The sequence below is a fragment of the Cladophialophora carrionii genome (genome assembly GCF_000365165.1).
Source record: "Cladophialophora carrionii CBS 160.54 unplaced genomic scaffold supercont1.2, whole genome shotgun sequence".
Lineage (NCBI taxonomy): Eukaryota > Fungi > Ascomycota > Eurotiomycetes > Chaetothyriales > Herpotrichiellaceae > Cladophialophora > Cladophialophora carrionii.
Genome location: NW_008481827.1, coordinates 3320830 through 3343743, shown reverse-complemented (window position 1 = coordinate 3343743; position 22914 = coordinate 3320830). Strand labels below are relative to the sequence as shown.

The window sequence follows — 22914 nt, the reverse complement described above, 5'->3', positions numbered from 1 at the left end:
ACTGCCCGATCGGGTAAATGGGTCCCTTGGGGTCCCTCGCCTCCAATCCGGTACCAGCACACGCCCAAGATACGAATGATACTGACATAACATATCAAGTAATCTGAAGTGCAGGCTTGGTTCTTCAGCCCGATCCAGCTCACAGAATTGCCCCGGTGGGCGTCTTCCAGAAGAAACCTGCATGCGTGGCGTGCATGCAGGTTCCCATGTGCTGGGGCGTCTAAAGCATTCTGGCTCACTCGCTGCCCGGTACAGGGTAAGTACATAAGTACACACTACCTAGTACCGAACACAGGCGACTTATGCACGAGTACGAGTACAGTATAGACAAGGTCACCGACGAGCTACGAGTACGAGTACCACAGTACAGTCCCGCCCTGGCCCGCATTAGTAAACACCTAGTACAGTGTACTGTAGTTAAGCGACCTGGCCTCGGCGATGCCGAGCACGTTTCATTCTTCACGCTTCGACGAATCTCGCGCCTCGTACTGGGCGCACTGTCGGGAATCTAGACCAGGGGTCCAGTTCGCGTACACAGTACGCGGGTGGCTCGTCTCGCGAGTTCGAGGTCGACTGCGCCGACGTCAACATCAACATCAATGAAATCCCATTTAATCCCCTCTACGGAATCCGTAGGGGAGATAACGTCGCGAGAGTCTGCCTCCGCCTGCATGTCTACGAGAATGCTCCTGCAAAAGGGGTACTGTACAAGCGTGCAGGCGACATCCGTCTATAATCAAGGCCACATCTTCCCCCGCCAACACGTCGTCAACACTGCGTTTCGTGTATGCGTGCGTGCGTGCGTGTGCGTAAGGCTGGATACAGGACTATATGTACAGAGCCTCTACCCCTGTCCTGACGTCCGCTCTGTTGTCTGATCATACGGTACCACGACCACGACAGCGAGAGTGAGGAATATGGTAAGCATGTTGTTTGCGTGTGTACGGAGTACATTCATGGGTATAGAAATCGTCGGCTCCGGCCTGAGATGAGCTACGGTATATATTCATACCATCGTGTGTACGTAGGTACGCAGGTGTAGGTATGTAGGTATTATATACATGTAGGTATCTATATAGGTACATAGGTATAGGTCCTAGAAGTGAGTAACCTCGCGAGGTACACCACTCACGGATCTGATATAGTGCATCCAGGAAAGAAGGAACTGTAAATCTTGGACGTCATACTCGTAGATACTCTACCGTACTGTACCTAGGTAGGCTGGGTTTTGACCAGATCGTCGGGTCCGAATCACACTACTACCGCACGAGAAGCAGTAGAAGCCACAGGCCTCGATGGAAGATTCAAGAGAAGAAGGGTCCATGTCCGAAACAAGACAAGGCGAGATGACCTGGCAGTGGTCGCAGATGTACTCCGTAGGGCTACATAATACTCCGTACAATGGTGAGTATTATCTTCTTTGTACCGTCCACTGTCCACTGTCCGCTGTACTGTATAAGTTCATATTGACGGCCCGGCTGGAGCAGGCACAGAATTTGCGGGAATGTGCAGTCCGCCATCCGCTGTCATTGCTGTTCGCCGCCTGCTGGCTCTGGCCACTGGCTGACGACCGCAACACAGGACTCGCACAGCGACTAATCAATCACCCATCTCGCAACCACTTACTCCGATGAGAATACTGTAGCACCAGTAATCATCACGTTCCGCCGGGGTTCATTGCCAAGCCGAGCATTCCAAATATGTATGTATTCCGGTCGCTTGCAACAGTCACGATTCACGAACGGGGTCTGCTTCTTGCCCTGCATGAAAATCGACCTGGGCGCGCAATGAATATGAAGCTATGCCGTGTCCAGAATTGCACAGCTGCGTCGTGATTCGTGCTCGCGGCGGCCAAGACCTGGCGGGCAGCTACTCGTATATCAACCGTCAACCGCCGCTCCCCTAGCAAGCATGTGGCTTGCAGGGATGTCCGGGGGTGGCCTGGGTGCCCTGCGTGTGCCTGGCCAGCACTAACTTAATTACCGTGGGATGGATATCGTGTAGTACCGCAGCGCAGCGGTACGCCGGACTTGGACGCACCAGCCAGAAACTTTTACCTCCACAATGAGAAGCAGATGCCGTGGTTAGTTATGTAAAGACGCAAGTCAGCCATACTTCCCGAGGGGGCCTCGATGGTCACGTCTCGATATCAACGCATTTCTCGATCTTCAAAAACCTCGCGTTCAACCCCAGCCAGCATTCCATCGATCTATCCTGTCAGCCTTGGAAGCAGTGATACTCGATCAGGACGGTCCCGGGTCCCCCGTCAGAATGAGCGTCCCACTCGTTGACAACAACTTGAATGGATCCCTCTTTGACACATCGGGCATGTACTTTGAAGATATGGGTCAGTTCGACGACCTCCACGTAAGTCGGCGTGGCGATGTTTATCAAAAATAGGCCCGTGCTGACTGCGAGTGTATAGATCTTGGAGGATTTCCAGCACGATAGTATGCCCGGTTCGTTTTCTCATGCCGTGAGCCTGGGCGGGAGCGTCTCCGCCGAGGGATCTATATTCGACGACGTCGTGACATCGCCCGCCGACCTTCCTGTGACATCGACTTCGACAGACTCGGACCGGTCAGCAGAATCACACACCAAGATGGTCCGTTTGGCTTCTTAATCCTCAAGTGCCGGATTCATGCTAACTCAGGGGCTCTCCAGCGACGACGTGCACAGAACCGCGCGTCTCAACGTGCATTTCGCGAGCGCAAAGAACGACACCTCCGCAGCCTCAAGGCAACTCTGGAGACCATCGGCGACAAGCACCGCAAGCTGCTGGAGTCGTATTCTCAGCAGTCCGAAGCGGTGATGAAGCTAAAGGGCCGAATCGCTGAGCTCAACGCGCAAATCGCTGCGTTTTCCACTCAAGCCGACCGAGAGCCCGACAGCCTCGAACCTGGACAGCACACGGGTGGTCAGGCAGGGTTCGACCAGTTTGACGCGTTTTCATTCTCGTTCTCGTTGAAGCCATCCAGCAATCCACACACCATGTTTGGGGAGACTCAGAATGTGAGTCGAAATCTCGAACCCATCCGAGTCAACATGTTGCAGTTGCCAGCGTGCGAGAACCTCCCCGGGTTCGAAGATCTCCTCAATTTGCCGTGAGATGAGGTGTGGTTGGAGCTTTCATGTACTTTCACATTCTCTGAAAGCGGCATCGAGTGCCACTCCTGTTATGAATGACGAAATTGGCTGCAAGTCGAGCACATGTATAATATGATGAAAGGAGTTGGACGGCAATCTGCCAGCATCTTCTGGTTCGCTTGGAATAAGGAAGCCCTGCCTTGTGTTCGACGAGAGGAGCTTCTTTCAATGATGGTCTTGATGATGTGTTCGTCACAGTTTGTCTCTGGAGCCCAGTCCGTATGAGAAAAGCGATTGATCTGCCCTCGGAGGCCAAGATACTGTTCAGTCTATACTGCGTAATTGAACACCCCGGTCCAGCTTTCCCCATATCCATGCTGAGCGAGAGTGTGTCGATCACTCCCCTGGGTATAGCATCGTCCTCTGTGCACGATGAGCGGGCTTCGAGAGTGTGTCTATCGCTCCCTTGCGTATAGCATCGTCTTCTGTGCACGATGAGCTGGCTTCGAGAGTGTCTCACGCCAGCAGGTTGTCCGTGCCTCGAAGTCGTGGCCCGGAGCCGGTCGGGGCAGAAGACGTATCTCACATACCAGATCTTGACCACAGAATCTTCGACGGAAGCACGCGCGATATAAGTACCTTATGGACTTGGGACTAAGCTGGCCCCCCTGACTACTCCCCCTTGAGGATTGGATGTTGCCCGCATCTCGTTTCTCCTCCAAGCTTTGACCCTAGGCCGTGTTCCCTGTTCCCTCCCGGGGAAGCAAGTGGGTGCGCAAGCGACGAGCGCAGGGGGTGCTCGACATTGGCCTGCTTGGGCAGTTGCTCCATCCACGGGAAGCTGGAGAGGCTTGGTCCTCGCATATGCCTAGAAAAGCCACACATCCCGGAGAGGCTGTAGTTGGTCGGCCGGCCCTTGAGCTCATGCTCGTGCCGACGACCTTCTTGGTCGTACGTGTCGACGCAGTCAGCGCTTCCACAGATGTCCAGCAGACATTTCTTCGTTTCGGGCAAGTGCTGAGGGACACCCATCAGCCAGCACCATCCCACTTTAGATATCCGACTTTCCGGTCTCCGTGCTTCGACCATCTTTCCGTCAGAAACACTCTTAAACCCATTATTTGCTGGGTCGGCGTTGATGAGGTCCGCAGCTCCTGACCACGTCATCTGATCCGGTCTTCCAGGGCGAGTTTTCGTTCGTCAATGTCGATGCCAGCAGTCTAAGTGCACTGACTCACCGCCAGCAGGTTACGCGCAGTGTCCACGGTTACCGTGGCTGGAAGAAAGCACGAGAAGCTCGTCGACTCCGCGAATCCTCCAAATTTTATCACCTACCAGAGTCCGGGCTTGCGCTTCCCGGGGATTGCACACCTCGACCACCCACTGCTGCCGGCCTGTCGAGCACAATCTGCACCCTTCCGCCGCTCCTGGACGTCGTACCTCTGAATGACAACTCAAACCCCTTCGATGTGCTCCCGGTGCACCTGAGAGCCAGAGTCCATTCTCTGCTTGGCTCCCAGAGGGACTGCGTGATCCCGTCCATCAGAGAGCTGGAAATGCGCACGACGCCGAAAGAGAACACTGCCAGAGACGTCGCCTTCACCACAAAGTTGACGAATGAGAGCAAAGCCTATCTGTTCGACAGTATCGCAATACATAGCTATCTGGCACGCACCGCCGCCAACCGATATGTGTTCACATTGCAACCAGAGTTGCTCGATAACCGTGCACGAGTACCGGCGCAAGAGGGTCGTCTCTCTGAAATAACACATGACCTCGCCCACACATCGACATCGTCCGCCCCTAACGCGCTCTGTTTATTATCTTTGGCCTGACAGTGCCCTAGGTGATCAGGTCGCCTGCCACTATCATGTTGCCATGCTGGAGGATATTTTCGAATGTCACAATGAGGTCCTCTCCGCGGGCTCGTCCGCGGACCTCCAATATTTTAGCAGCGTCGTATACTGCGAAGTTCAGCATGCCGTCATGGGACTGTCGGAGACGTCGCTGGACCTGTGCCGCAAAGGTGGGTCAAACGACAGTTTGCATCTCTGGAAGCAGGTATCTCCCTATGTTCTGTTCCCAAGAGCCCAGGCACAGCGAAATTTGAATCCCTGGCTGCAAGGATCTTCGCATCCTGTACCTGAATGTGCAAGAGGTTTTGAATGTTATAGCGCTGATGCGTAGCCGCAGCCAAAAGCTCCGTGAATACCTCCTTGACGTGGTTCTACGCCATTCCAAAGACAATACTCACCGTGGGAAGACTTATCAATCTGTACGTGCAGGTCGACATCAAGAATCTTCTCCACTGTACCGATGGTTTGGACATGACGTTCTCGGCGATGCAGAGACTGGAAACGGCCTCTGCCAGCCTGTGTGCGGTCTACTGGTCTCGGCAGCTCGCTGGGATCGAGAGTAATTCCATGAGTGAGAGGATGACGTTATTCACGTGGAATCCCATTGTGTTTGGGAAACACAGGCAATTAGCCACGGTGTATATTGGCGTACAGATGAACGCGGAGCATAGCTTAGATGGCGATGGTTCTTTCCGACTGCTGATATAGGTGTTGCGGACCGGCGCCATGGCTGGGCATTCAACCTCTTTTGGTGGCTGCAAACGCCGGAGCGTTTCAAAACTGGTTCACGAGGTAATTTTGCGATCTCCCCAGAAGTGCAAGCATCGGCTTGGTGCGGCAGTGTCAAGAAGTCCTGGATCGGTTTCTCCAGCTTCATGGTATGAGACCATGCAATGGTGACGTGTGGTACGCAAAGTGCTTTCCACCACCAGGAGAGCATGTATCTCGAACGCTGTAGGAGAACGACGTGTGCTTGCTCGACAATATCCCTCGACTCGTGCTATGGTGAATGTGGCACTAGACCCTTGTCGACTTTGCTGGTGAGGTTCTTGCAGTTCTAACCGCCTCCCCTAATCCAGCTGATTTGGTACTCTCCTTCTTGCCGCAGCCTTGGTGGGTGTGAGATGCCAATTTTCGACTCCTAGAGACAGATGGGGAATTCCCTGCCATCGTCCCGTAGGTGGCCTTAAGCTTCATAGCCACTGATGGCGGTGGGTCGAGTGGACTTAAGGCTGTGTCTAAGCATTGCAATACCATTCGCCTGTGCAAGGTTGTGACGGTCTGCAACGTTGTGAGTTTTCGACAATTGTCTTCCTCGCACTGCCGCTCCAGGCCGCAAGGAAGACTCTCCAAGCTCGGTCGCGCACAGCGGCACATATTGAGGTTGATCAGGTGTCAAGGCTGCAAGTTACGAAGCCACTCCATTCATCGTTGTCGCTGACATATCTGTAGGCGCAGGTACAAGCTCCGGTTGCGCCTGTGTTTTCGTGTTCGATAATGGGGAAGACACCCCATGGGACGCATCTCGACCCTCGGATCGCTGCTCCTGTTCAAGTTGCAGTTGTGCCTGCCGGTTCTGTACAACGCGGAGCAGATTTCGCAGCAACACGACGATGGTGACTTTGCCAATGGCGGGGACATAGATGGATGCTCTCTCCTTGACTTCAGGAGGGAAGTTCTAGGCAAGGAAATCAGCTCAGTCAGAGAAAGATCGTCAAGACAGCACTAGCGAACCAGGGCGAACGAGACAGGACAGGACAAGACAGGACGAGACAGGAAACCAGGTGGTAATTCGTACCTTTTCACTCGAAAAATTGATACACACGGCCCCCTCCTTCAACAGGTGACACGGAAACTTATACGCCTCGCCAGGGACGCCCGTGATCACAACGTCACATAGAGGTGCGCAGTGTTCGATCGTCCAGCCTTCCTTGTCGACGACCTCGTGTTTGCGTTTCCGGATGCCCTCGCCGCGCGTGAACTGCTGCACCCCCGACACGTCGACGCTGTAGACACAGGCGCCGTCGTTGGCGAGCAGCGCCGCGAGCGGCCGCCCGACGACCTCGGACCGATTGACCACGCAGACGGTGCGGCCGAACAGGCGGTTCCCGTACGGCAGGATCGGGTTGTAGATGTGGAGATACTCGAGGATCTTGATCACCGCAAGGGGCGTGCACGGGAGGATACTCTTCCTTGCGGGCGCGGCGCTCGGGTTCTCGGCGTTTTCCAAGAACCGCACGTTCTGGTACATGTTGAAGATGTACAGGTGCGACAGGCCCTCGACGTCTTTGTCCACCGAGACCACGTTCTGGAGGTACTGGTCCTGCCGGCCCCCGTAGATGGGGTAGTAGACGATGATGCCGTCGTAGAGCGGGTTCGCGTTGGCGGCCAGGATGGTTTCCTCGACGGAATCCTTCTCCACTTGCAGCAGCGTGTAGGCGAAGCCGAGGTCATGGCACGTCTTCTCCGTCCAGCGAGCGTACGTTTGCGCGGCGGGGTCGGCGTTTGCCAGGATACCTAGGAGATGGGGCGGTTGTGGTACATGTTCATGCTGGTGTTGGCTTTGGCGTTGGTGGTTCAATGCCGTTAATCCGGCTTGGATCTCCGAGACGAGGACTTTAGCAATGGTGTTGGCAAGGATGACTTTGCAGCTGTGAGAGGATGGCGCCGCTGCCGCCGTCGCCGCCACGGGAGGTGGTGGGTTGGACATTTTGTTGTATGTAAGTAGTCGTTGTTGGTTCCGGGCTTATGGCCTGGTACAGCAGTTCGCGGCTCGTGGCTCGTGGCTCGTGGCTAGTGGCTAGTGGCTAGTGATCAGACTGCGTAGGAATGCAGAACAGCCTCCTGTACGAATCCATCGGGGGAGGGAGAAGGGTGAGGTCAAGCAGAAAAATCCATAAAAAAAAATCGACTCCGTTGAAAATACTTTGATACTTCCGAATGCGCGCGACGCGGCTTGGCGGGCGGGCAACTCACTATACCACAACGTACGTCCATCGCGATGCTACTCTCCTGCACCGTGAGGGTGTGTCTATTATACGTGTATGTCGATGTATGTACTGTCGCCTCGACACATTGTCGTTGGGCCGCCACAAGATGTCGAGATCGGTCGAGGAATCATTCTTCTTCCAATTTCATCGTATATCAACGGAGCCTCGCTCGTCCCTGCTCCTTGCAATGCGCTCTGTACAGTATCGCGCACCGCCGCCCTGACGCTCGTATTCTTGAAACCCAGACACATGCACTACAGTGGCCGCCCGCCTGCTTTCTTCTAGCCTAGTGCTTCCCTTTCCTAGGTCTTGACCCGCTGGCGTAAACCAACTTTCCCCCAGCCGCACAGCCCTACAATTTTCCCTTCTCGCCGATTGTGCCGATCTTCAGCTTGGGCGCATACTTCTTGAGCACGGACTCGTTGTGATACTGTACATGCCCAGTCAGGTCAGCCCAGCTCCAGCAACGACGCACCCAACGAAGCGCCCCTTTGTCGCTTACCTTCCAGAATTGTTTGCTCGCATCCTTACCGCAGACTCTTTTCAAGATCTTCGCCCCGCCAGGGTGCTCGTCGATAAAGTTCGTCACGTCGTACACGGTGCCATCGATGATGATGTACTGGCCGTCGCTGGCCGTGGCCGTGTGCTTCGCCACGTCGGCGGGGCTGAATGTCTTGGACATGGTGTGTCGGGGAATAGAGCGCCAGAAAATGTATAAGCCGCGCCCACAAGCCTGGGTCTTTTTCTGCTAGAGCGTGTAATAGCGCGTCGACAATAGTCGTATGCCGTCGGTGGCTATCGCCGAAGCGGAGGAACAGAGGCGGGGGGGTTCGGGCGAGCTTTGAAGAGGTGATGCGTCGCTGAAGATCCTGAGATACGTGTGTACAAGTATGTATATCCAGTCTTGCACACGGTTGAGACCCAACACTCAATTACTCTATACACAAACGCACAAATGGGACCACGGTAGAAATGGATTACAGTCAAGATAAATGAATCGAGCCGTCGCAGTTGCTACCGATCGCAAAGATGCCGAGGTTCAGCGCCGCAGCCGGACCGGTCAGCGGTCAGCCAACTTGCAGAGGGGGTGATTGGCCAACCGAGGGGGGACTTGCGTGAGACATGGCGAGGGAGGAGGACGACTCGGGAGTCGGACCAGGTCGACTCTCAATCCTGTATCATGGTCTTGTCGCTGGATGTTATGGAAGCTCGGAAAGCATCGCCGTCATGGAGTGAGGAGGGTGAAGTGAAGACCAGGCTGGCCGCAAAGTTTTCAAGTGAACGATCGCGAAGATATTATTTGAGTGAATGGGACAAACGAGGCATGTCGATGCAAAGCAGCTACTGCAGGTCTTTCTGTCCAGGTTGGATCACGCGTGAACAGTCGCGGGTAAAGAGCGAAGGCCAGTGGCATTGCACTCCCAGTCAAAGTCTCAAGAGTATGACTCGTAAGGAAGATCCACGTGAAGACTCAAAGCTGGAAAGCGTAGGTCAGATACTGCGTTGAAGCTGCTGCATTGTCCTGTCGTGTATGCAAGGTGGTGTACGGACATCGCTTTGCAACCCCTGGACAGGATCTAGTAGCTACAACAGTCCCTATCGAAGACAACGCACAAAAGGCACAAGGCTGGCCACTTGACCAACGAGGCTCCAGCCCTGCGCGAGGGTGACCGGCAAGATACTTTGCCATGCCATTTATTAGCTGGCGGTGAAATCCTAGGTGCCCATGTGCTTGTTCACGTTAAGTCTCGAGACTGTCTCGTGGCCCCTGAATCTGGCCGTCGTCTCATCCATGAGCATCGGCAGTCCAGCGTGGGACCACTCAGCAGCCAGATGACGGCAGATAGATTTCTTCCGACACATCACTGCGCGAGCCAGGGATGATCTACACAGCATACTCCGGACTGGCTGAACTGATACTCGTAACAATAGGACACTCCGTGCTCAAGCCTTATAAGTTCTAGTGGGAAATGGCAAGACCTGCCCATTGCACCGAGGGCCTCGACCCGACCGGCTGATTGGGAAGAGGAATGGCCTCCCTTGGTCGCACCCCTACGAGGACCTGCCAATGAACTCCAGCGCCGCTGGCTGCCGAGGACCAGCCTCGAAGTGCCCTGCAGCCGCACGCATCGGTGGCTTTGAGCCATTCTCACTTGGGCATCTGCACCATCTCAAAGAAGAGTCCTAAGCGAGAGTATGCTTGGATGCTTCGATCGAGTCGGATGAGAGGCCATTCAGCATCGGGACGGTACAGGCACGACAAGGCATAGGAGATGGCGTATCCTCGCACGCCTCGTGCGATTGAGTGGGTAACATAGTGATTTCAGAGCGAGAACAAGCATATGCTGCCGCCCGTTGAAAGCCAGAAACTCCTTTCCTGACATTTTGTAGTCTCGCTTTCGTGAAGCTGGAATGCCACGGATAACGCCATGACCTCGCAGCATGAACAGTTACAACCAAGCAACACGAGTTTGGCGACAGCGTGGTCAACACCTGTAAGATCGTGAACATCCTCCCTTCGCTTTTACTGCCGTCTCGTGTGTAGGCTGACAGCGCACCACGCAACAGGTGGATTGGACTCTGCTCGACGGCTTGTTGGCTCATGACAGCCTCCAATATGCAAAGACGGCATCAGAATGGAGTCAATCGGGGTCAGAAACGGCGGCGATCGGTGGATTAGAGGATGGCGTACTCTGGGGCGCTGGGGACGATGCCCTGTCATCACAGCGAAGACGCAAAGCTCGCATGAGCGAGGTCGACGAGGCCACCCGATTGGTGAGTAGCACTGATCAGATCCCATGTAAGCCGGGTAGTCATCTTACCGCATCCAGCGTCGACGAGCACAAAACCGCGAATCTCAGCAGGCATACCGGCAACGTAAGGAGGAATACATTCTGCGGCTCCAGGAACAGATCCTGGCGCTCCACCTTCGACACCGAGATCTGTGGCAGTCCTATCTAGCCCAGGGTAGACGGGTGGGCTTGCTCAAAGAAGTAGTTGCGGACCTCGCCTCAGAGATCGCCATCCTACGGGAACGGCAGGGCCGGGGAGTACTGCTGGCACCGAGTCATGAGAAGCTTCTTTTGCAGGGTGGCCAGGAATGTATTCTGACGGCCAGCGGCCCGAGCGTTCCCCAGCAAACGAACTCCCGCGCCAACATCGTGCCCGCGACCATGTTCACCACCAGCGGTCTGCAGGGACCTGTCACGCTGCCTTGAAATGGAAGCTGCATCAAATGAACTGGGCCTCGCCCATAGGCGGTGCTCGCATGGAGCCCTTACAGGCACGACTTTTGGGTGGCGCCTTGCTTATGGAGCCAGGCACGATCACCGACATCCGCTTCGCAAGCACGTTGGCTTACTAAAAGAGCTAGCCGGCGTCTGTAAAGGCTGTAAATGCGTTAGTCTTCCTCACATCCACACACCAGCAATTGTCCCTGTACCGGGTTTATGGCGGGAGAGCTGTGAGTTTGTGTGGTTGGAACTCACCTACTTGGCGAGTGACCGGCTGTATTCATTGCCAACCTTCGATGAACCTCAGAATCTGCTTCACAAAGCCTTGCGGATTTTCCTCGGAGACGTAATGTCCGGAATCCTTCACTACGCCCATAGTTGGGTCCTCGTAGAATTCACTGGCCATTTGGTCCGCCTCTCCGATGCCCATGATGCTATTCTCGCCGATCAGGATCATATTTCTGACCTTGACCTTTCCCTTTTCCTGTCGCCATTTGCGGTTGTGGTCGGCATCCTGCTCAAAGGCACGGTACGTCAAGAATGCACACCTCAACGCATCTGGCATGCTGAAACGGTCGACGTAGAAGTCTACGACGTCGGGGGGAAATGCACCTTGAACGTTCTGGGCGAGACGGTCAAAGAAGTGCATCAGATATATGCGCTCTTTGCCCTGCACTAATGACACCGCCAGATCAGGGTGGTGGCTTTGAAAATCGAAGTGCCAAAGTAAGCGGGAATGCTTGTTCTGGTCGTATGCAGTGGAGCCAGGGAGTGGGCATTCGCCCCAGGTGACGGTTTCAACATGCTCCGGGAATTGGCTGACATACGCGTGCGCCACCATGGCCCCGATGTCATGGCCTACGACATGAATCTTGTCCCTGATGCCAATGTGCATTCTGACCAGGGTGTGTAGATCCTGCGCGAGGGACTTCTTCGTAAATGGGTCTTGCTGATGGATGTCACCGACGGGTTTGCTGCTATACCCGTGGCCTCTTTTGTCAGGCGCAATCACATGATACCCAGCTTCAGCAAACGGCTTCATGACATGGCGGAACTGGTAGGATGTTTCCGGAAAGCCATGGATGAGCAAGATGGTGCCTTTCTTCTCCTTCGGTTGACGTGCAAGTGCTTCGACATAGAAGATCCTGGGCGACTCGCCCTCAGACTGCACTCGAGCGACTCGATTAAAGATCTGTACTGTTTCGGACGAGTCTGACATGGCCGGAGGTTGTTGCAGATTGTTGTCTTGTTCACCTGAGAGTAATGAGGCAGGGGGGCTGGGAGAAAATCCAGTGCAAGAATAGAACAGTTGCTCTTAATGCGACCATGTATATAACTTTGATGCCAGCAAGGGACAGGGATCGCAGCAAGTTCAAGGGGCAGTCATGCTTTTTAATCAAGATCAAATTGAACATGCGATTGAGTAGCAGCCACGCAAAGACAGCGTCATTCTCAGCGTCATAAGAACAGGCGGCAGCATCGAGGGTCTTCGGAAATGCATATCCGAGGTCTTCATGCTACATCCGAATTGCGCACTGGCCAATCGCAAAAGGGAGAGCTGGCGAAAGATAGTCTCAACAACCAGATGTTAGTATACTGCGTTTCTCACATTACGTGTTGCCGCAGCGATACCGTGGATATAAGCCATAGGTGGCCAGATGTCAGCCAGCGATGCCATTCGGATCATTTTCCTCGCCATAGACGAACCCTTCACCCAGATAGATGGTCGAGCCCCCGCCGTACCACAATGTGCCATTTCGAAAGTCAAGGCCTTTCTCTTCGCCCACTACCCACTGGCCTCCAGGTTTGATCGGCTGGCCTTCCTGCGGCCAGTATTCGGCTTCCAGCCACTGATTGATCATTTCGAGCTCCTTGATCCAATGCTTGCGCTTCTTGAGGTCGAGGGCGGCACTCCCGTCCAGAGGATCACCACCAAAGACGTTGGGTGAATTGAATCTTGCAATGGTAAGATGCGCGGAAGGTATCACGTATCGGGATCCGACCTCGATACCGGCATCTGAAATGGTGGCATAGGTGTCTCGGCGCAGATGGTGATACGTATACTTGTCATCCTCAGCACTTCGGCCGTTAGAAGGAGCTTCTCCAGCGGCAGGAACCCAACTAAGTGCAAGGGCTGCCTGGTCATAGCTCAGAAGGGGCTTGATAAGCCTGGCTCGATGGGAGCATGTGTGATCGGCTATCGCTTTGCAGTGGTCCTTCAGTTTGGTAATCTGACCGTCTATTTCTTCTTCAGACTTGGAGTGAGCGACCTCCATAACCGTAATGTGCAAATTGTCGAGTGGCATCAGCCAAAGGTCTAGATTGTGAGCGGCAAGAACCCAGGAGGAAGCGCGTGGACTTACCTGGAGCGGCATCCTTCAGCTTGGACTGTATGACATCTATTAATGTATTGACTTTCTGAGGCGGTCGTCCCCAGAACACGAGGCAATGTCGGGGATCTATGTAGGAAGCATCCTTTTGCGGACCATCAAGCTTGACAAGATGTTCATCAAGGATCCAACCTTTGAAATCATCGCCCAGTATCTTCTCCTTTTGTTGCGCATTCCTAGTTAGCCGGTGAATAGCATACCGCTCTTGGATGAGTTGCTGTCCAGATGGTTAGCTGCGGGATACTGAATTAACCAGCGGCACAGCTGACCGGGTCACTGTTGCACGCAAGGATCAGACCATCGTAAGGATTTGGTGTGGCAGGAGTGGTAGTGCCGGAGAGGTCTTCAAAAGCGACCTTAGCCATCTCTTCTCGTATCGCTTGATTCCGATAGCCGGCCTGACCTCAATGCGAGGCCGAACCTGACGAACGTCGCCCTCCAAGGTGCTGCGTAGTCGTCTAGAGCTGTCCGTCCAAGATACCAGTTTCGGTCGTGCAAAGGCCGTGCAGCCGCACATTTGACCCACCGAAGTGGATCTGGCTCGGACCACCTGCCCAAAGTGATCGCCCACATTTTCGCACTGTGCGTCTTGGCATTTGACTGCGGGCTGCAATCTTGTCGATTTGTGATACGACATTTCGTCAACGACAATCAACATTCTTTCTTGCAGGATCATTGCCAGCAAACCGTCAAGATGGTGAGTCATTCAGTCAGCACTTCATCCGGAATTTGCGCAGTACCCAGGTAGTCAGCACAAGCGAAACGAGAAGCGAAGAAGCAAAGGCTGGCCGAGAGATGCAGTGGCATATCTTGAAGAATTGAGCGGCGCAGAAGGAGGATTTCCAAGAGGCATAGTCAACTTCAAACATGGCCGCTGAAACGGGAGGCTTCTGTGTGTTATAGAAACGCAGGAAACTATTCGGAGACATGTTCAGCGAGCGAGCATCTTCAAATGTCCCGGATGCGATACGCTGACTCGGCTTCTGCTATCAGGTCAACGTCCCAAAGACCCGCCGCACCTATTGCAAAGGCAAGACTTGCAAGAAGCACACTCAACACAAAGTCACGCAATACAAGGCCGGCAAAGTACGAGATTCCCGCTCCAACCGATCACGAGACTCAGTTGGCCAGATACTCACAGATTCTCTCTACAGGCCTCGCTATTCGCCCAAGGAAAGCGCCGATACGACCGCAAGCAGTCCGGTTATGGTGGTCAAACGAAGCCTGTGTTCCACAAGAAGGCTAAGACAACCAAGAAGGTGGTGTTGAGATTGGAGTGCACATCATGCAAGACCAAGGCACAATTATCACTCAAGCGATGCAAGCACTTTGAGCTGGGGTACGTTCACGTCGCGCCTTGCGCTCGGATGAGAGGGTCATGAACTGACGTGATTTCTGGACAGTGGTGACAAGAAGACGAAGGGTGCCGCTCTTGTGTTCTAAACGTGGGCAGACTTGCAATTTCTCATTGGGATGCGATGGCACGATGCACGAAATGCTGCAATTATGAAAGAGCAACGATGATCGGCGCTGCGTCGAGCGAAACCATTTTCATGGCACGCATGGACCTCAGACGGATCTGCGCTGGTGGTTTTCAGCGGCCACTCGAGTCTACCTAAGAATATTCTGCAGAAGCTTTCTCCTCCCGACTCGCTCTCGTACTCCCCGTCCGCGTATCTACATTTGCTGTTGTGTATCTTGCCGCGACGGCAAAACATCTCCAGTTTATCCTCGGCCATCACCTCCAAGAGTCATGTGAAACAGTGCCGTTCGATGGAAGAGTGTGTCCCCCAAGCTAACAGACAGGCAAAGGAGTCCCAAGACAGATATCCAAGCCACGATACGATGAGGATCAGGCCAGGCCATTTGTGTTCTCCCGAGTGATCTGGCCAACGAGCTTGACATCCAAGCTTTCATATAATCTGGCATCCTCGACCATACCACGGACAATGGGAAAGCCTTAGGCTTACTCCGTTATCCATGGAAGCTAAAACACTTTGCCGCCCACAGCCACAAGCACTCTGGACTATGCTGTCCATGGTAGTATCGGGCATGCTCACCAAGCCAATCAATTCTCACTTCTTCCTCTCAACCAACACGGAGCACCATCCATCGGCATCTCGGCACGCTCAATACGTCGGCAATACGAGTTATCCCAAACGCGGGATTTTCCAGGATTTTGACCTTGCATACCTAAGAACGGAGTACTGTGTATGTCAGATCCTCTTACCCCACAAAGTGAACACGAGCAGGTGACCGGTCTCACGCCTGTTGATCGACAAGGAGTTGCCGAGTACTTACAGTAATACACAGCTTACACGGAGTATATATGCTCTATCAACGAAGTGCCCTTAGTGTGACTCTATCAATGTCGGCCTCCATTACATGATTGTCGAAACCCTTCATCCAGCCATTATAAGAGGGAAGAGTCGCGACGACCATATCTCTTTTGACTTACTCTCCGCGGCTGCCTGTTTTTCAGAGAAACAAAGCAGGTCAAATCGGAATTCGCCTCAATTGTCCCCCTCGATACATACTCGTTGCAGCAAGCCTAAATACCGCTTTAGGTCTACGGGGTGAATCACTTGACTTGTGCCGACAGGGAGTTTGTTGCTCTTTGACCTAAAGTTACCTTCTATATCTTAAGGATCTTGACCTTGCCCTACCTTGCCGTTGCTCGAATCACTTACCTGGACTTGGACTCGACGTTTGACCAAACCTGAATCGAAACCCCATCGCCCTTGTCATCTCCGGTATTGTCGGGCAGTAACCCCAGCCCCTGGAAATCATCCCTCTTTAGCACGCCGACTTGTCGCTCGCCGCCTCGTCAATTCACGAAACGTCGCTCTTTATCTCACATCCATCCTTCGCAATGCCTTCCCTGTTCTCAAATGAATACTCTCGCGGCCCACTCTACCAGTACTGGAAGGAGCGCGGCCAAGAAGAGAAATCCCTCCGCGAGTAAGTTGTAATGCCCCATGCGCTCCAGCCTCAGTCTACACAAGACACACACATGCCCTGCCCTGCCCCGCCCTGCCGCGATGCCTGAAGTCGGTCTTCCATTGCCGTTTCATCCAGGCAAACAACATCAACTTGCGTTAACAACCCACCGAGAACGTTCATACTAATTCAGACCACCGCAACAGTCAGCGCGTCGACGAAGCCAAGCTCCGCGCCAAAGGATTCAAGCCTCTAGATGCGGCATACGGGCCCAGTTCCGCGGAGAGCTACGCAAGCAGGGAAGGGAGGGGTCCGCCTGCGTACGCATCTGCTTCTGCTTCCGCTTCCGCTTCTGCTTCTGCCGAGGATGCACTCGCAGAAGGGAGCGGGCGCAACATTCCAGCTGGCGACGAACTGCCCGCATATATCGACACTGATGCTGGGTTAGCGTCGGGGTCAGATTCGCGCTCCCGTTCGCGCTCCCACTCTCAGCCCCATGAAGAAGATCTTGTTCCCGCGGAGGAGGAGAAAGCCCGGCTTCGCGCGCTGGAGGAACAGAACCAGCGGACTCGATCTGATGCGGCGATCGCGAGGACGCTGTCGGATGAAGCGCCGGACGAGGCCTCCAAGGGAAAGGAGCCAGAGGGGAGGAGGAAAAGTACGGTGGGCAAGGTGGGACGGTGGCTGGCCGACGCCGCGAGCGGGTATACGAAGAGGCAGGAGCGGTGGTAGGCCTCAGACAGGCTCTCGGTGGTCGAGCGAGGAAGTTGATCAAGGATGGATTGAAGGTTTACCGTGCTGTAACGTCACGGCGACGTTACCACCTAATGATGATGATGATGATGATGACGCCGGCGACGTGACCGTCTAATGATGATGACGACGACGACGAAGACGACTACGAAGGTAATTGTAATACAGACGTACAATTGTACTACCGAGCCCATGGTATGAGAATGTCGGTACATGCTAATGTTGACGAAGGTGCAATGTTCTGTCACCTTGCCGGCGTGGAACACTCTGTAGCACGTAGGATAATATCGGCTACCAATCGAGAGCACGTCGCTTCAAGACAAGACTGCCGGTTCTGTGCAGCGCGTGAAGACAGCCTTTCAGGCACCTATTCCTCCTCTACCGCGCCGACGTCCGTACTGCTAGATGCGTAGTGTGCCATTCATGATTGTCCCCCCGTAGATGAGTCCACTATCGCCACCACTAAAAGGCCTGTCTTTGCACGCACTGACTCGAAACAAAGTCGATATAGACACCTCGAGCCAGCACTCTCGGCCAGCACCACTTTCAGGCCAGCACTCTCGGAACCAGCACCTCTCGTGCTACGAGCCACAATATTCCAACCCGTCCGAGCAAAGTGCTTCCGTATCGTCCACGCCGATCATCCGCGACCATTTCCCATCACCACAAGGGCCTACGCGGCGCAATGACCTTCGTTGGCAAAAGAGGAATCGGCAGTATGGGTACATCAGGTAAGTATTTAATTACTTGCCAAATTCCCCACCGAACGCAATTGTGGCCGAGACCCCGCCTCGACGACAGCAGCAGCTTGAGGATGGGACGGGCCATGGTACTGTATGATGCTGTTCTCACGCGGGTTGCTCGCTGAAGTCGTGATTTCGAGCGTGACTGCGACTGCGACTGCGACTGCGACTGCGACTGCGACTGCGACTGCGACTGCGACTGCGACTGCGACTGCGACTGCGACTGCGACTGCGACTGCGTCCTCGCTTCGGTGTCGACCCCCTTCTTACCTTCCCCTTCTGGTCTTCCAGCCGGAAACAGGAGACAGGAAACAGTACCGTACTCCGTACATAGCTGTAATGAGTGTCTCGGACTGCTCGGGCAACGTGGTCAATTATGTACAAGCCTTTATCGAGATGCCACAGGCAGGCAAGATCATTGCCAGTGAAGAAAGAACATGATTACCTCCCCAGTGAAAGGGCGACGAGTAAACACGGAAAGAAAATACTCGGACGACCATGGATAGGTAGGATGTAGGTGTTCTCACAACGATGCCGGGACGAGCTGGCAAGAGTCGTTCAGCTTAGCTCAGCTCAGCTCAGCTCAGCCTCGTTCTGCTCACACTCACACTCACACTCACACTCACACTCACACTCACACTCACACTCACACTCACACTCACACTCATATCGGACATGATCAGGTGTCGAGCTTGGCGAATCTCCCTGGGGGACACAAGACGAGTCGCTCCAGTCCAAATGCTGTGCAGAAAGGAGACAAACTTAGCAAATCAATCATCAGTTTATCTGGGCCGGCGTCTGCTATTCGACATCTCAGGTTATACTCATCATGAACATTCGTCATCATAATTAACGCTTCCGTTGCCTCATCATGATAAAATCCAGAAATGAACCCATGTCTTGACAAAAACCCCCTTCTACCCCAAGGAAATTCGTAACGGCGTTATATGCCGTCCGTGGTCTTCGTAACATGCTCATCGTCAGATAGATTCGAAAACACTGTCATAAGGTCATACCCTCCACCTCTCAGTCATTCTATCTCCCCTTGCTCTTTCTCCCCTCTGGCCCGAAAATCCCATCCAGGAAATTCCCAAAGAGTTTGCCCGCAGCGCCTTTTCCGGCAAGGATTTCTTCTAACCGATCTGCCAGGGGATCGTCACCTGGGCTGGTCTTTCTGCGACCTTTCTCATCGAACCTGGGAGGCAGCTCGATGGTCGCGTCGGAGTCAGCGGGACTTGCTACCCGTTCGAGTTCTGGTCCCTTGGAGCTGGAGCTCGGCCCACCACGGGATGATTGTGGCTCGTGCGAGCGTCGGCGTCTGTGTCTTCGCCTTTCTGGGTCAGCGGAATCAGGATGCAGTGATCGAGATGAAGACTCCCGGTTCCCACGCTGCAGCTCGTCTGGTGTCGAGTCTGTGTCATCTCCCGCTTCATAACCGCGGGCATGTGAATGCTTAGGTCTGCGGTGGCGGAGCTCAGGACTTGATGGCTCGGATTCCAGGTGGGCACCATCAGAGAACTCGGGTTTGTCGGCGAATTGAACACTCTTTCGAGATGTCGAGGCTGGCTGAGATTGGGAGCGCGGAGGAGAGACACTCCGAGTAGACAGTGGAGGATACGTCTCCTGACGGGAGGGGGTGGCTGGGGGAGACGGTCCAGGAATAGGGGGTTCATAGGTAGAAGTTGGAGCAGGAATGGGTGGCGCAGGGGAGGGAGGTCGCTGGGTACTGGCGAATGGTGGCGGCGCGGCAGGAAAAGGACCAGGACCTGCTCGATTTAGACCTATACACGCAACTTTCATGTCAGCCGGTGGAGAGGGGATCGATCGGCGGGATCTTGCGGAGCTACACGACTATGACATACCATCTGGGACATGGTTCGGGTCATTCATAGGAGTGGTAGGTGCAAAAGGATTGCCAAATACAGGACTCGGCTCAGCACTCACATTTTCAGGACCCCGTGGTGCGTAAGGGTTGGCACCAGAAGCATAGGCGTCGTAGGGTTGAGCCGGCGGCGGCGGAGCGCCTGGTGGAGGGGGAGGAGGTGGGTAACCTTGTTGACCGTACGGGGCGGACCCTGGCGGAGGGGGTGCCATACCGGGTCCAGCTTGTGGCGGGTATTGTTGTGGGATGGAGCCGGGTGGCGGTGGGAACTGGCTTGATTGCGGATAGAATCCTTGCTGGGTAGCGTAAGGGTCGTGAGCTGGAGGCGGTGGTGTTGGTGCATATTGACCGCCTGGATTGTAGTTGTTGTCCTCATACGGATCACGACCATATCCTTCTTCTTGTTGACCTAGGCTACGTTAGCTGCACTCCCATGTTAGGATGGACCTTGACTCACGTCTTCGTGCTCTGCGCTCGCGTCTCTCCTGTTTCCTTCTCTCGGCTTCACTAGTTCCAATGGCACCGGCTGCGGCGGCCGCTGTCATCTTAGCTGCGTCTCTCGAGTGTCTACGCCCACCGCGATCTGGAGACGAGCTGGAGCTACGGTCCCTCCTGCCACCACGATCACGGCTCAAGCTGCGGCTCCTGCTCCTCGTTCCCCGTTGAGCACCATAGCCGGCTGCAGCGCCCGCAGCCGCGGGAACGACCGCGCTGGAGTAATAACCTTCTTGCGGTGGGGGTCTGCCATAATAGTCTGCCCCGTAGTTGTTGCCGTACATGGGTGTATTTCCGTATTCAACCAAACTTTGGTCGTTGGTCGGAGGCGGGGGTGGACCGTCATAGTAAGCAGAGTGCTCGGATCTGGCTCTGCTTCTGGACCTTGAGCGCGCACGGCGGTTTTTGTCTACAATCTCCTCGGCTTCTTTCTTAGCTTTGTGTTTTTCATATACGCCAGCGACGGCAGCACTGCCGAGGCCAGCGGCGATAACAGGTAGAGCCTGCCTGATGCGACTCCGAGAACGCTCCTTTCCGTCCCTGGCTCGAGACTTGCTTCTCGCGTGCTCTATCAACGCGGCGACCACGGCACCACCGGCACCAGCTTTGGCAATGGTGTTCCTGCGATGTTTCGGGTTGCGAGCATCATCCGACGGAGCATCTGGGTCATTCTCAAGGCTTGAAACTGATTCAGCCCTCCGTCGCGATCGAGAACGGCTGTGAGAGCGACCACGCCTATCATCATCGTCGTTGTTCTTCTTGTTCATGCGCTTGGTTGCAATGGTGGCAGCAGCTGCCAGTGCCGCAGCACCGAGGCCCACAGCGCCAAGGGCCTTCAACTTGGACGGCGACTCTGACCGGGACCTGCTCCGGTGACGGCGAGAACGCGAATCGGAGCGAGACCTCGAGTGGCGGCGGCGGCTTCGACTGCGGTGCATTGACCTTGCTCGATGGATGCCCTCGGCGGCGAGAGCTCCAAGGGCACCCGCACCAAGATCACGCCCAACACGGCCGACGCCATGCGAGACGTCTTGGCCTTCCTTTCTCTTATGGTTCCGAAGGAGCTCTGCTGCCCCGACTCCAGCGAGAACACCAGCAGCAAGGCCCCTCTTGCGATCGGGGCTGGCGCTTTCCTCGCGGACCTCTTTGCGGACATACACCATGCTATCGTCGCTGCTATAATCACGTCCTCTTTGGGAAACGGAATCGTGGGGGCTCACAGAGCGACGTCTGCTGCGTCGTTCGTAGTAGTCATCGTCGTCTCGTCGGTCGTCAATGCGTTCCCTGACTTTCTTCTCGTAGAAGAAGTCTTCCTCTCCACGAGGCGACCGTGGTGGTGGATCTCTGCTGCGGACCAAGCTACGCTCGTCGTCAATGTCGGACTTGCGAACGATCTGATAGTCGTCGTCGCGCACTCGCTCTCGGATAATTATTGGCTCCTGCCGGATGATGATGGTCTGCGGCGGGGGCGCAGGAGCGAAGTAGTCTGTTGTGCGACTATACCGTTGAACATCGCGGTCGTCGTAGCCACGAGGGGAGAGCACCTCGTAATCGTCCCGATATCGGGTGTCGACAACTTTCCGCTCGTCGTAACGGGCGACTTCAAAGTCGTCTCGACGGGGCTCGTCCCGCTCAGTCGTACGTCTGATGACGAGTTCTCTTTCCTGCACTGGCTCGTCTCGTCTTGCATCGTAAACAACGGATCTCGCTCGAGGAGGAGACTCATCTCGTTCGCGCCTGATGAGCAGTTCACGCTCCTGTACGCGAGCTGGCTCCTCTCGGCGGATGTCACGGACGGGTTCGTCAATCTCACGACGGACGATGCGTGTTTCTTCGACTCTTTCTCCTGCTCGTTCCGGGACAAAAGTCCGAGCGCGGCCCACTGAGGAGCGGCTGTCACGGTCGTCTTCCTTGACTATATACCGTTTCACAGTTGTGTATCCACCATCACGTCGAGCAGAGGACACGGATGTGCGGGAATCGTCGTAGCGATCCCGGTACACGGAGCCCATCCTGGCCTCGTGGCGGAAGCGGGCGGGTTTGCGATAGGAAGAACAGATGCCCAGGCGTGGGGGTTTCAGGTGCGCTCGAAGGCGATCTTGTCAACGAGGGAATATTAGTCGAGTAGCAGATCGGTGCGGTCTCGTTGCCGGCTAGAGTAAGGGTTGGAGGCGGGAGATTGAACGATGGATAAGAAGAAGAGGAGAGCGGTTGGGTGTGGGCTGGCGGCAGCAGGTGGGTATCTAAATGGGGGTGGAAGGATCTGATGGCGCATGCAGCTGGGCGGGAGTCAAGACGGGGCGACTCGCACGTCCCAGCCCGTGGGTGGCCCGGTGTGCGTGCCCAGATGTTCTGAGGTGCTCCGGAATAACGACCAGTACGAAGAGGGGTACCCTTGCACTGGACAATTGGGAACTTGGGCCGTCCAAAATGTTGCAAAGCTGGCTTGGGCAGCCGCAGAGTGGTGGAAAAGTGGGCTTACTGGGTAGGCTTAGGTTGAGAGAGGGGAAGAAGCTGAAGAACGAGGGGCAATTCGCGTTGGGAA

At 54.9% G+C, this 22914-nt stretch overlaps 9 protein-coding genes across 9 annotated transcripts; 4 read left to right on the top strand and 5 right to left on the bottom strand.

The window, feature by feature from the left end:
- Positions 1 to 2271: 2271 nt before the first annotated feature.
- Positions 2272 to 3108, top strand: G647_03273 (uncharacterized protein; the record flags this gene model as incomplete). The annotated part of the gene is made up of 3 exons (XM_008727619.1): positions 2272 to 2367; positions 2426 to 2605; positions 2665 to 3108. 3 exons carry the CDS (start codon positions 2272 to 2274, stop codon positions 3106 to 3108), a joined length of 720 nt encoding a protein of 239 aa, XP_008725841.1.
- Positions 3109 to 6351: 3243 nt separating this feature from the next.
- G647_03272 (uncharacterized protein) lies at positions 6352 to 7653 on the bottom strand (the record flags this gene model as incomplete). Its single annotated transcript, XM_008727618.1, has 2 exons — positions 6352 to 6621; positions 6742 to 7653. The coding sequence occupies 2 exons, from the start codon at positions 7651 to 7653 to the stop codon at positions 6352 to 6354; spliced, it is 1182 nt and encodes a 393-aa protein (XP_008725840.1).
- A 632-nt stretch (positions 7654 to 8285) lies between these two features.
- On the bottom strand, positions 8286 to 8615 carry G647_03271 (uncharacterized protein; the record flags this gene model as incomplete). Its single annotated transcript, XM_008727617.1, has 2 exons — positions 8286 to 8363; positions 8436 to 8615. The coding sequence occupies 2 exons, from the start codon at positions 8613 to 8615 to the stop codon at positions 8286 to 8288; spliced, it is 258 nt and encodes an 85-aa protein (XP_008725839.1).
- A 1747-nt stretch (positions 8616 to 10362) lies between these two features.
- On the top strand, positions 10363 to 11151 carry G647_03270 (uncharacterized protein; the record flags this gene model as incomplete). Its single annotated transcript, XM_008727616.1, has 3 exons — positions 10363 to 10428; positions 10502 to 10708; positions 10765 to 11151. 3 exons carry the CDS (start codon positions 10363 to 10365, stop codon positions 11149 to 11151), a joined length of 660 nt encoding a protein of 219 aa, XP_008725838.1.
- Positions 11152 to 11446: 295 nt separating this feature from the next.
- On the bottom strand, positions 11447 to 12385 carry G647_03269 (uncharacterized protein; the record flags this gene model as incomplete). Its single annotated transcript, XM_008727615.1, has 1 exon — positions 11447 to 12385. The coding sequence occupies one exon, from the start codon at positions 12383 to 12385 to the stop codon at positions 11447 to 11449; it is 939 nt and encodes a 312-aa protein (XP_008725837.1).
- Positions 12386 to 12827: 442 nt separating this feature from the next.
- Positions 12828 to 13921, bottom strand: G647_03268 (uncharacterized protein; the record flags this gene model as incomplete). The annotated part of the gene is made up of 3 exons (XM_008727614.1): positions 12828 to 13483; positions 13530 to 13773; positions 13826 to 13921. 3 exons carry the CDS (start codon positions 13919 to 13921, stop codon positions 12828 to 12830), a joined length of 996 nt encoding a protein of 331 aa, XP_008725836.1.
- Positions 13922 to 14423: 502 nt separating this feature from the next.
- On the top strand, positions 14424 to 14999 carry G647_03267 (60S ribosomal protein L44; the record flags this gene model as incomplete). Its single annotated transcript, XM_008727613.1, has 4 exons — positions 14424 to 14450; positions 14550 to 14642; positions 14711 to 14895; positions 14960 to 14999. The coding sequence occupies 4 exons, from the start codon at positions 14424 to 14426 to the stop codon at positions 14997 to 14999; spliced, it is 345 nt and encodes a 114-aa protein (XP_008725835.1).
- Positions 15000 to 16428: 1429 nt separating this feature from the next.
- Positions 16429 to 17228, top strand: G647_03266 (uncharacterized protein; the record flags this gene model as incomplete). The annotated part of the gene is made up of 2 exons (XM_008727612.1): positions 16429 to 16517; positions 16703 to 17228. 2 exons carry the CDS (start codon positions 16429 to 16431, stop codon positions 17226 to 17228), a joined length of 615 nt encoding a protein of 204 aa, XP_008725834.1.
- Positions 17229 to 19027: 1799 nt separating this feature from the next.
- On the bottom strand, positions 19028 to 22381 carry G647_03265 (uncharacterized protein; the record flags this gene model as incomplete). The annotated part of the gene is made up of 3 exons (XM_008727611.1): positions 19028 to 19773; positions 19855 to 20283; positions 20332 to 22381. The coding sequence occupies 3 exons, from the start codon at positions 22379 to 22381 to the stop codon at positions 19028 to 19030; spliced, it is 3225 nt and encodes a 1074-aa protein (XP_008725833.1).
- Between the last annotated feature and the right edge of the window lie 533 nt (positions 22382 to 22914).